This window comes from Stigmatopora argus, chromosome 14 (assembly GCF_051989625.1).
Source record: "Stigmatopora argus isolate UIUO_Sarg chromosome 14, RoL_Sarg_1.0, whole genome shotgun sequence".
Taxonomy (NCBI): domain Eukaryota; kingdom Metazoa; phylum Chordata; class Actinopteri; order Syngnathiformes; family Syngnathidae; genus Stigmatopora; species Stigmatopora argus.
In genome coordinates, this window is record NC_135400.1 from 6,988,412 (window position 1) to 7,000,125 (window position 11,714).

General features: G+C 38.0%; 1 protein-coding gene across 1 annotated transcript in view; it reads right to left on the minus strand.

The window, feature by feature from the left end:
* Nucleotides 1-11,659, minus strand: part of gys1 (glycogen synthase 1 (muscle)) — a 14,678-nt gene extending 3,019 nt beyond the window's left edge. The window contains exons 1-13 of the mRNA XM_077618173.1: nucleotides 11,506-11,659; nucleotides 7,863-7,981; nucleotides 7,608-7,789; nucleotides 5,918-6,109; nucleotides 5,663-5,848; nucleotides 4,530-4,674; nucleotides 3,192-3,309; nucleotides 2,921-3,041; nucleotides 2,748-2,854; nucleotides 1,588-1,647; nucleotides 1,298-1,490; nucleotides 176-302; nucleotides 10-105 (exon numbers count right to left, since the gene is read on the minus strand). Of these exons, the coding sequence (XP_077474299.1) occupies nucleotides 10-105; nucleotides 176-302; nucleotides 1,298-1,490; nucleotides 1,588-1,647; nucleotides 2,748-2,854; nucleotides 2,921-3,041; nucleotides 3,192-3,309; nucleotides 4,530-4,674; nucleotides 5,663-5,848; nucleotides 5,918-6,109; nucleotides 7,608-7,789; nucleotides 7,863-7,980 (1,645 nt within the window). The 5' untranslated portion in view covers nucleotide 7,981; nucleotides 11,506-11,659. The remainder of the gene's footprint in view (nucleotides 1-9; nucleotides 106-175; nucleotides 303-1,297; nucleotides 1,491-1,587; nucleotides 1,648-2,747; nucleotides 2,855-2,920; nucleotides 3,042-3,191; nucleotides 3,310-4,529; nucleotides 4,675-5,662; nucleotides 5,849-5,917; nucleotides 6,110-7,607; nucleotides 7,790-7,862; nucleotides 7,982-11,505) is intronic.
* Nucleotides 11,660-11,714: the final 55 nt, after the last annotated feature.

Genomic DNA, 11,714 nt, shown 5'->3' on the forward strand with positions numbered 1-11,714 from the left:
GAAACCCACCATATGCTGAGGGATCTGCTATGTGTTCCTCCATGAAACAACCAAAACCTGACAAATTTGTTGAGATTGATGGAATTCCCATGACCGTGCACTCGGCTAAAAGTGACAGAAGAGATTGGTTTATAGTCATAATTTCATTTAAAATGCCAGTATGAATGGGCCAAACCTGGTGTGTAGCCCCAAGGTTCATAGTAAGACGGGAAAACGCCCAGGTGGCAACCTCTTACAAACTCTTCGTAATCCATCGGAAGCAGAGGTGAGGTGGAAGACAGGAACTCTGGATGGAATATAATCTGGGTGCAAATAGACAAATCAATGTGACTGCAACATGCTGATGAGTAACAGATATGTTGCCCTGATTCAAAAATACAGTGGTACCTCCACTTCCAAAATTAATTGGTTCGTAACGTGAATTTTTCATAAATAGAGCAGTATTTTATATTTAAATTCTCTAATTCATTCCACAGTCCTCAAAATAATAACCAAATAAACACCAAAAAGTGTATTAATGCATTAAAATGAATAAAAAAACATGCAAAAAAGTTTCTATTTGTTGCAGGTACACAAGTCTAAGGAGGAAGTTAATATTGGGCAACAGAAACAGAACACAAACGCATCCAAATAAGCACACATCTAAACAGCCAACGGGAGGGAAGTGGAGGTTAGGGAGATAGTCAAGCAGAATGCAATCCTACCGTGACAGTTTCAAAATAAAATAACATACAGGAAATGTAATCAAAATGTTTCAGGGGATTTCGTAACTTGGATCTTGTTTTTGTGCATTGGAACAGTAAATTGCATTTCAAAGGGTTTTCCTAACCTGAAAATTTCGTATGTACGTCCAAACTATATTTTAATTGGGAGGTGTGGCAGTGAATGATCACTGTGTTTTTCTTACCCAAGATATCAGACTTGCATGTTGTGTATGTGTGTGTGTGTGTGTGTGTGTGTTTCTCTGTATATCAGGCTCGATACCAAATTAAACAAACATATAAGAAAGAACCTTTTGGCTTTTGAGAGCAATTTAAATATCAAGTTTTATAGGAGTTCATTCATGTATTGTCACAAAAGTTGATAACCAGAATCTGACTAAGTCACGATAGCAATGATTTTACATCCAAGTGAGTATGCAGTAATATAGTACTAAAAGAAAAAATATATTTTGTACATGTTTTCACAATGTGGTATTGGTGAAGTATCTGTATCAATCAATGCCACACCTGTGGGTTCACGTAGCAGAATCGGGAGTCAAAAATGTTGCATAGCGGTGCTACAAGAGCAAACATACCTTTACACGGTCAGCCGAGCTGTTGAAAAGCCCGATGCGGCGCACAGAGTTGAGAATGGGGTCGCCGCTGTCCTCCAGCATGTTATGAGTGCAGACCGGAGGCTGGCACTGTCTTTGAGTGGCAAAGATTGCACGCTTCATCATGGTGAAGTCTTCTTTGTCCAGCATCTTTGACACATCAGGTAGCTGCCCACTAAAGAAAACCCATGAATTAAGTATAGACCAATTTGCAGTAAATGGATAATCCAAACACACATAGATAGGTAGAAGATTCAAAAACGTCCTCTTACACTAGAAGAGACTCGTAAAGTTTCTTCCCAAAACGCTCCTTTACTGTTTGAGCAGTATCCCTGTTAGTGAAAAGAAAAGAAATATTAATTGGTTCCAAGACTTTTTTCGTAACTTGAAAATTTTGTAATTAGAAGTGTACTTTATATGTAAATTCTCTCATTCGCTCCACAGTCCTCACACAACTACCAACTAAACTCTTTAAAATTGGTCAAAGAGTCCCAATTTTGTATGAAAGATGTGAGGAAACACAGAAAAATGAGATAAAATTGAAAGGAAATAATTTATTAATGTCTTAAAACAAATAAAAGCATATGATAATTTCTCCCTCCGCGGCCGTTACCAATTAATTTTGTAAGTAGAGGCACATATATACATATATATATACACACACATATATATACACATATATATATATATACATATATATATATATATATATGTATATACACATATATACATATATATATATATATACATACATACATATATATGTACATATATATATGTATATATGTATATATATATATATATATATATATGTATATATATATATATATATATATATATATATATATATATGTATATATATATATATATATATATATATATATATATGTGTGTGTGCCTCTACTTACGAAATTAATTGGTTCCAAGACTTTTTTCATAACTTGAACATTTTGTAAGTAGGTGTACTTTGTGATTTATTAATGTCTTAAAACAAATAAAGCAAATGAAAATGCTGAAATATCTCCCTCTGCGGCCATTATAGATGTAATACCCATGTTTGCCCGCCAGATGGCGGCAAGAGCCCGTTCTACCAGGGCCAAAAGCCGTCCACTTTGTAGTACATTTTAGACTTTTACGTGTGCCCTGTGTGTGTGTGTGTGTGTGAAAATATGCGGTACGTTGCATTTGTAGTTTTTAATTGCTTAATAAGGGGAATTCCAAATAAAATAACGGATAAGGAAATGCATTTACTTTTTCAGGGATTTCGTAACTTGGATATTTTTCGTATCTCGAGTCACTTATTTGCATATAAAAAAAAATCGTATCCTGAAACTTTCGTACATAGAGGCATTCATAAGTAGAGAGGTATGACTGTACAACAACGTGCTGCAATACTTTGTCCCATCAAATAAATTTGAAACTGCATCCTCACCAGAGCTGTTTCCTGACCGCTTGACCCTTTAAGGTCTCCACATTGAAGTTATTTGTCCGCGCCGGCATGATGAAAAATGCAATGACGGTCACATCGCTGTGGTTGACCTGCAGTTATGTGAAATGCGCGTGTTTAAGAGGTGAATTCATGAAAAATCCTATAAGGATACTTACTCTTAGCAGGTAGTTAAGCCTAGCCAAAGACTCCAAGAAGATGTCCGCTCCTTTGTTAGAGAATTCATATCTTCCAGCAATGAAGAGGAATAAGCACTTGTCCAAGTTGAAGTCAAGGTGCCTGAAGTTGATTAAAATCCATAATCAACTAAGCACCACCACACAAGCTGAATTAAGACCACTGTTTGACATTTGCCAAATCACATTTGCAGAATTACAACAAAAACAAAACAATTAGTTGCTGAGCAAATTTAGGAGTGTGGTTTCTGACCCATAAAAGTGTCCCCTGACAAACTCCTGAATCCGATTCTTGCTCTGTGCGTGGAGGTTCTGAAATTCATGCACGGCTGAGAATTTCTTTACGTTGAGACCGTTGGGAGTGACGATGTCTGTCAATACAAAATTGAAGCAGAGATTTACAGAGATTTACTGTATGCCCATTATTTTGGAACACAATATATATACTGAATTCAAATTTTGTAAATAATTGGTGGCAAGGATCAGCAATATTAACCCTTTGACTGCCTAAAGCAGGGGTGTCAGACTTGGGTTGGTTTGCGGGCCGCTTTAAAGTCAACTTGATTTCACGTGGGCCGGACCATTTTAGATATAATACATATTTAGATTTTTTTAAATAAATGGATTAAGAGAACTGGATTAAAAACCCTGAATATTCAGTTTTTTATAGATCTAAAACAATGTTTATTTTAGCTTTTTTATATATTTTTAAATTTTACAAAATTATTTTTGAACTAAAAACAGAAAAAATGGATTAAAAAATTACAATTATTGATTTAAAAGGGGGAAAATCAGGAAATTTAATATAACTCTATACTCTTCATTTTAATTTGATCCTAAAACAGAAAGTCGGCACTCATGATTTACTTTCTCGGGCCACACAAAATGATGCGGCGGGCCAGATTTGGCCCCCGGTCCGCCACTTTGACACGTGGACTAAAGCATATTTTTACTCAAATTAAAATCGTCTCATGACATAAATGGCCAAAATGCACCCCCCAAAAAACATTTTGAAGTTGGCATCATGCTTCGCACACCCTGTAGAAGCGAAAAATAATGTTTAGAGTCCTTTAGGTGCTGCCATTTCTCACTAATTTGAAGAAGAAAAAAATATATATATATATATAAACAAAAGACAACCACTGACGAATATTTTACTGGACTCTTTTCGGCTTTTAAACTCCAAAAAGTTTTCATTTTTAAGAAACAATATTCATATCAAATATATCAATTCTGTCAGAAAGCTAATATTGGTATATTTGGATGGGAACAACATTAGAAATTTCTGCAAAAGAAGAAAATAAAACATTCATATATTAATAAAAGGCAATTTTTCGGAAGCATAAATCCTCCCAGCATTGGGCAGTCAAAGGGTTAAACTGAAATTGCATATGATTTATATTTTTTTTTCCTGTGATGCCAAAACTTTTAACCTTGAAAAAGATGCACAGCAATTTTGGTACTTCATGGGGTGGAAAAAGCATTAAAAGTCCATTAGAGAGAATGGCATTCTGCCATTTTTTTTCAAAACAAAAACTGCACGGACACCAAGTGTCCAGTAAATATGGTGTTGGATGACCGCCTCACCAACCTGGTTTCCTTTTAAGCAGGTGTTCTGCCTCAATGGCTGTGATTTGGGACACGGTGGTGAAGACGTGCGCACAGTGGGCAGCTGCCCGCTCCAAACAGTAGCGGTGGTAGATCTGTCGGTCGCCTGCTTCCTTATCCACGTTGAACTGAGACACGCGTTCACAGACACACAAATAAATACATAAAGTATACATATTGTATACTGGTTGCAATATTTTTTGCATCATTTTTACTGGTGAAAAAAACAGGCATCAGCTCAGTATCAAATCGGTATTAGCAAAACATAACACAATCCGAGCTATAATCAAAATATCAGTATCGGGACATCCTCACTAACAACGTTTTTCATATTTTAGGACCCCCACATCCTCAAAATGGATTAACTATACTGCATTGAATCTGTTGCGAAGAGTATCGATGTATTGATACTGAAATATTATTTTCGGATAAATCGCAAATGTGTCGATACTCACATTGTTATGATTGGTGATGTTTGTTTTATTCTTTTATTTACAGTTCGGTTGAATTTAACTATGTACGGTATGTACATACACAGTATGAGCTTTAAACCAACAATTTTTAGAGATTTGTGTGTGCATTTTTTTAAAAAATTGCATTCACAATACATGTTTAAATCAATTTAGTACTTTTCTTTTCCCATTTTTCACCAGTGTTAGTGTTCACAATGGAAGAATATACTCACAAGGTGCATGTACAGTAATCCCTCGAATATCGCGGCTTCAACTATCACTACATTGCGGGTGGGGGGGAAATCTTTTTTTTTAATTAATTTTTTTTGTTTAAGTTCATAAAAATCTTAAAATCCATGCTAAAACTTGCAAGCAGAAGCCACTCCCCCGTCCTCCGCTTGCTACTAGGACTTAGCACTAAATTTTTTATTTATTTTTTTAAATAGGGGTGACCCTACTTCGCGGTTTTTCGTTTATCGCGGCCATGTCTGGTCTACATTAACCGCGATAATCGGGGGATCACTGTAACCCTAGACATGGTTGTATTTCCATGTTGGTCATTAGGTCAATATTGAGAATGATTATTTTAGGTAGTACTTAGTTGAAAATTTTATGACTACGGTGGCATCCAAATGTCAAATTAACACAGCCCATTTAAACACACCTCGGAAAGTTTGTTGTAGAAGTCGACATTCCCAGCACACAGATAGCGCCCAAGGAGTGTAGCATGCGTGGTAAAGATTGTTGCTATGGGCAACTGTCTATGTCTACACAAGACTAAGCCCAGGCCAGCCAACCACTCGTGGAAATGGGCCACGACGTGCGGCGTATCTTCAGACTGGGCTGCGTACTGCAAATACAGTGACGTTAGGGTTAGCGCTTAGAGGTTTATGTCTGGAATTTGGCGGTAAGATCTGACCTCTCCCAGGAGCCAGGCCGTGAGGAAGCCGAATAGCACGGCGTCGTTGGCCTCGCGATCGAACCATGGAACGCCGATGTCACAGAGCTCCCACAGCTCACTCTTCCAGGTGTCCAGACACCAAGCAGTAAAGGCCACATCGATCAAAACCACATAAGGGCTGCCTTCAATGAGCCAACGGCCAAAGTACACCTGTTGAAAGTTAAGAAGAGATTGCTGCCTTCAAATGCAAGAAATCATTATTCAATGTTATCTGTCTATGTATAATATGAAAGAGGGATATTTTTGCTTTTATCACTGTACAGGATTGATTTCAATTTGTTCTGTAACTGAGCTTGTAACTCAAATTGTGAGACAGGACGCATGCTGTAGGGCGGATGTAGTAGTATTCTTTGACGGTGTATTTGAAGCTCAAATACCTCAAATTTTGCATGAATCTGGGAAATGTTTTTGGGAATACATTTAAATGCCAACCTGTGTTTTATCGCTGGCGCTTTTTTGTGATGTGTTTTAAGAGTGTGATCTTTAGGCCCTTGGTTTAAGTAATACTATATGACCAGACATTCCAAAGTGAAGGAAAAATAGCATCGAAAATGGGTCAATCGCTGCCAGGCCACCAGTCAAATAAAATTGGACATCAACCACTATGAATGCCAGAAAGGACCTCAATCTGCAGAAGATCCGAACCTTGTGTTGGCTTCCCGTGTGTGGTTCCAGCTTTAACTAGGTCTACATTGTATTTTCCTGTGTCTGTGCTTGCTACTGCTACAAATTTAATGTCCTGGATATGGGATGGATAAAGGTTAATCTATGTATAATCTATAAAAAAAAAATCAAAATGGCGCCGTTCAAGCGGCAGCCAGTGGCAGTAGCTCCCTAAATCCTCACTCGTATTCTGTGTTTTTACAGCTTTTTTAAAATCTTTTGTTTGTATGTTTTATTGTTTTTTAATACTTTACTTGATATTCTACTTTATATTTTATACTCCATACTTTAATGTTTTTATTACCTATTTATTTATGTCTAAAATGTCTTTTCCTGTGTCTGTATTCTCACCCTCTTGCTACTGTGACAATGAAATTTCCCGAATATGGCCTGAATAAAGTTATCTAATCTAATCACTTAATGCAAATTATCATAGTCAAAATGGATTTGATGCCTATGACTGTGGTAGTGAATGAGTAAAGGCTTGCTGCATTATTTACAGAAAATTTCAGCAAAATTTCCCTCCATTTTGCAATGTTAGCATTCTTTCTCCAACCTCATTAGAAAAAAGGTTGGTTATCAATAATCATTAGCAAACATCACATTCAAAGAGCAATATTAAAATAAGAATTGAAACTTAGTCATAGACTTATTCTGCCCTGGCAGTTCATTGAAACTGTCATGTGGTACCACATGAGTTTATTTAAAAATATCCCTTTAAAATGAACCCACCCTCTCCAGTTGCGGACCACAAATCCAGCGCTTAATTGTGTGTGCATGTGTCTTCTAGGGAAAAGAATTTCATATAACCTCTAACCTTTGCTAGGAAATGTCACGAGAGTTAAAATCACTCCCGCTACATTAAAGGAGTAAGTTTGTTCTTCAGCGGGACATTCAGTTCTAACTTTGGCATGCGTGTGTGAGTGAGTATGTGTGTGTGTGTGTGTGTGTGTGTGTTTGTTGCGCACCTGTGGTGTTATTTTACCTTACACCCACTGGAGTTCATCTTGTCAATGGTTCTCTTGAGCACAGGGTTTGTGGGCTCAATGAGCTCCACTTGTGTACGTACATTGCTCTCAATGTAAGGGCCCACTAGGAAATAGTTTTCCCCCCATTCCTCTGACGTCAGGCGGGCTTTGGTCTGGATGACTGTGTAGATACCTCCGACTGCACGTAAGCAACATGACGTGAAGCGTTGTGTGTTGGAGTGTTTTGCTAATAATCTCGATAAAACACTTGCCTTTGTTTGCGACCTCCCAGGCAATTTCGAAAAGTACGGCGTCCTCCAAATCAAAATCTTCGTCCCACTCCTCCATCCCAGGAAGGGACGTCACGGATAAGCTGCGAGCCAGCGGCATTCTGGGAAAACAAATGCTGAAGTCTCACTACACAATCGTGTGCGGTTGATTGGTCGCGGTCTTTTGGTCGCCTGGACCGCGACAACGGGCGACCAAAAGACCGACGACCAAAAGACCGACGACCAAAAGACCGACGACCAAAAGACTGGCGACAAAACAAGGTAAAACAACACGGTCTACGCATGTACCACAATCGTGTGCGGTCGATTGGTCGCCAGTCTTTTGGTCGCCGGTCTTTTGGTCGCCCGGACCGCGACAACAGGCGACCAAAAGAGCGGCGACCAAAACAAGGTAAAACAACACGGTCTACGCATCAATAAAAGCCAACAATGGCCATGAGCAGTTTCACTGAGCCGACGTGTGAGTGTATAAGAGTTTGTATGTACATGCGTTGTCCCTTTAAGAAGCTACGTCAGTCAGGGTCTTAACAAGTTCTCCAACAAAAAACAATAAGTCCGGGAAATTTGGAGCATTTCTTTAGCCTAATAATTAATAGGGCATTAAGTATGACTAAATAGTAATTCGCAGTTTGTATTTAGGGAATTTGAGCAACGATTTAAATGGTAATTATCAATAACCTTCCGGGCGACCAAAAGACCGGCGACCAAAAGATCGGTGACCAATCGACCGTGTACCCTACACAATGTATGATGTTGCATGCTAAAAAATATTAATACAAATGACTATTGTGAAGTACTAAGAAATAACGTGCCGAGGCTACTATTTGAGATTCCCAAGATGAGGATAGACGTCTAATTGTGTGGCATCCAATCATCCTTGTGCTGTTAATTTCAATGGGTTTATCACCAATAGCGGTCCAATGCATTTAAAGTGGGAGGGTTGGCCACAAGTGACCAAATGAAGCCTGTCAATGGCAGACAACTAAGGGAAAACTAAAATTTGTTCTTACAAATGGCCACCGCCAATGAGTTTATCTTCAATGGTATTGGTGCAAAACTAATAAAAAGATGCCAGCCAACTTCCAGAATGTTCCAATAATAGAATATAAAGCTTTCAAATCAGGGTTGCTTAAGATGCTTTTGAAAGTTGATCTATGCTAATTGATGATTCATAAATTCTCACGTGCAAGAGGGAATATTTGTCAAGAGATAATGACAAAAACTGGCACAGCCCTTCAGGGTTTTATCTCAACAGATAAAAGATATTAAGTCAATATTTGTGCGGGAAAAAAAAGACAAATACTCCAGTTGGTGAATCGTTGTAGTCATGGACAGAATAACATTCTATTCAAAGCAATTTATCTAATCATTCAGTCTTATTGCAACGATAACAACTCTCCATGTGAAAGTCCAGGACAAAATGGCATTTCATAAACATCCCATGAAATTGTGCCAAACTCAGTCCGTGTTATCTTTGCTGTTTTTTCATGACCAATTTCACAGCACCCACAGAAAACCCACCCTTCATACAACAGACTGGTCCTCAGCCAAAATTTCACAGTATCTGTAAAAGACAAAAAAATAACCAATGAGATTGCCAGGAAGGCTTTTAGAGAGCTACTGCTTGGACTAAAGAAAGAACCAATCAATGGTGCAATCTCCCATCCAGAATCGGAACTGCCCCAACGTTGTAGTTGCGTTACATAGCCTTGCTAAAACAAGAGAATAAATGATGCTTTAAGATGTTTGCGCAGAATTTTGAGCAAAGGTAAAAGCTCAACCACAGTCTGTTTCCCACATTGCGTAATTGAAGCCGCCATTGTTTCCGTGTGCATGTTTGAGCGTATAGAGGTTTTTATAGTGTTACTTGGGAAGGCAGCCAAAAGAAGCCCTTTGACCATCCAGATTGTAAATAGTGCAATCGTGCATACACACACACACAAACACTCCATCCCCCAACCCATAGTACTTGTTTTGATACAAGTCTGACTCAAATACAGAGCTACAAGTTAAAAAACACTTGATTTCCTGAGAACATGGCTTTGCGTTTATAGTTCCTGCTTGCACAAATGGTGCAATTTGTATGAACAAATGGTGAAAATGAGAACGAAATAAACCACGTGAAAGTGAAGCAAGGCCCACCAACCGCGAGGTCAAGTTTAAACTTGACTTAGGTTTATTGATGCCATAGTTTAACTATTCCTGATGTGAAGTATGGACAAGTTTGACAGAAACCCAACAAATGGATGTTTACATTTTGAGCATTATGGTGATCTTACAGCAGTAAATAAAAGGGACGTATATATGAAAATATAGGCATTGTGTAGTAGGGGTGCTTGATTTGAATGCTTTATTCTGCACAAATGCCAGAAGGAAATAAGAAAAATTCTATAAACAAAACAAGCACTTTAAAAATCAATCAAAAGCAATTAAACAACAACAGTTAAGAAAAGAATAATATGAGAAATTACCGAGTATGCCCAAAAAGTAGTAGGATGAAGCATAGGTTGTAACAATATATCGTGTTATGTCATTGGCGGCCATTGACAACACCAGACGTGTAATTTATTTTGACTAGGCAGAGAAAATGAATGTTTATTGTTCATTTGCCACCTAATCAAAATGTATTGAACGTCTACTGCCGTCAATAGCGCTGAAAACCTGTCCTTACAATTAAAATGAATTGGACAACTATCAATGTCAATGGCAAGCAATGAGTTTAGAAAGACAATAATATAGTGTTGCTGTATTATTAGCATAAATGTTCTACTTAAGTATGTGAAAGGCATGTTTTTGATAGAATGATGAAACATCATTTACTTTTCCATATAGTTAATCATTTCATAGAATATCAAAGATTGATTTTGTAATTGGCGTATTTAAAGATCATTTTTTATTCCGTGCCTTGTACGCAAATCATATTGGGAGCTATTTGGAGGAGGTCCCCATCCCTAACATGTAGTACAGTTGTTGAACATGTGCTTTTATTGAATTTATAATAAATAATATTCGAAACCATGCAGTCTTTTTGTTCCAAGTGACCACTAAAAGCTCAGAGTTTTAATTTGCTGTCAATTATTTATTAGTATGACCTTTAAAGGGTCAAATAGAGGTTGAAATTCTAAATAGGGGGTCCCAACAGAGGGGTTTCACTGAGGTGACCCTAAAAAAAGACAGTTAAAAACAGATCCACTGTGACTTGGAGTAAATAATTTGAGTCAAACTATAAAAAAATATAAAAAACCCTCCAAGAGCAACATTTGATTTTGATCACCACATCACAGCTTTTAATTTAAAAAGCTCCAATGTTACATAAGAGTACTTTGAATTCCATCCTTACAATCGTGCCTTGTCCACTAGTTTTATTACGAGCAGGCCTACGATTACTAACAAAAATCGTGTAAAAATCGCAGCCCATCGCCTGATTACGAATACGAGCAGATCGCCAATCATAAATCATTTTACGAAGATGATCACGTATGAATACGTCCAAACGTCTTTGACGGAGCGAATGTTCACGACTTTAGTCAACTGGGACGACCCCCAAAGCACACAGATCAGCGTCGGACGTGGGATTTTTTTTTACCATCGTCCGTTTGCAAACAGAACCCGAATGAGTACTCACCTTACGGTTTGAACTTCAAGTGGTCGGGCCACACATTGCCAGCTGTCGCAGTCAAAAGAAGGGGGAGAAACGGTGGGGAAAGGGGGGCGTTAGCTTGTTGTTAAATGTCATCCACTCATATAAGCTACGTGCGTTGGCAGGCACACGTCAGGGATGAGGCTCATGTGCATTAGAATGAATTATTTATGTACTTCGCTACAATTGGCTGG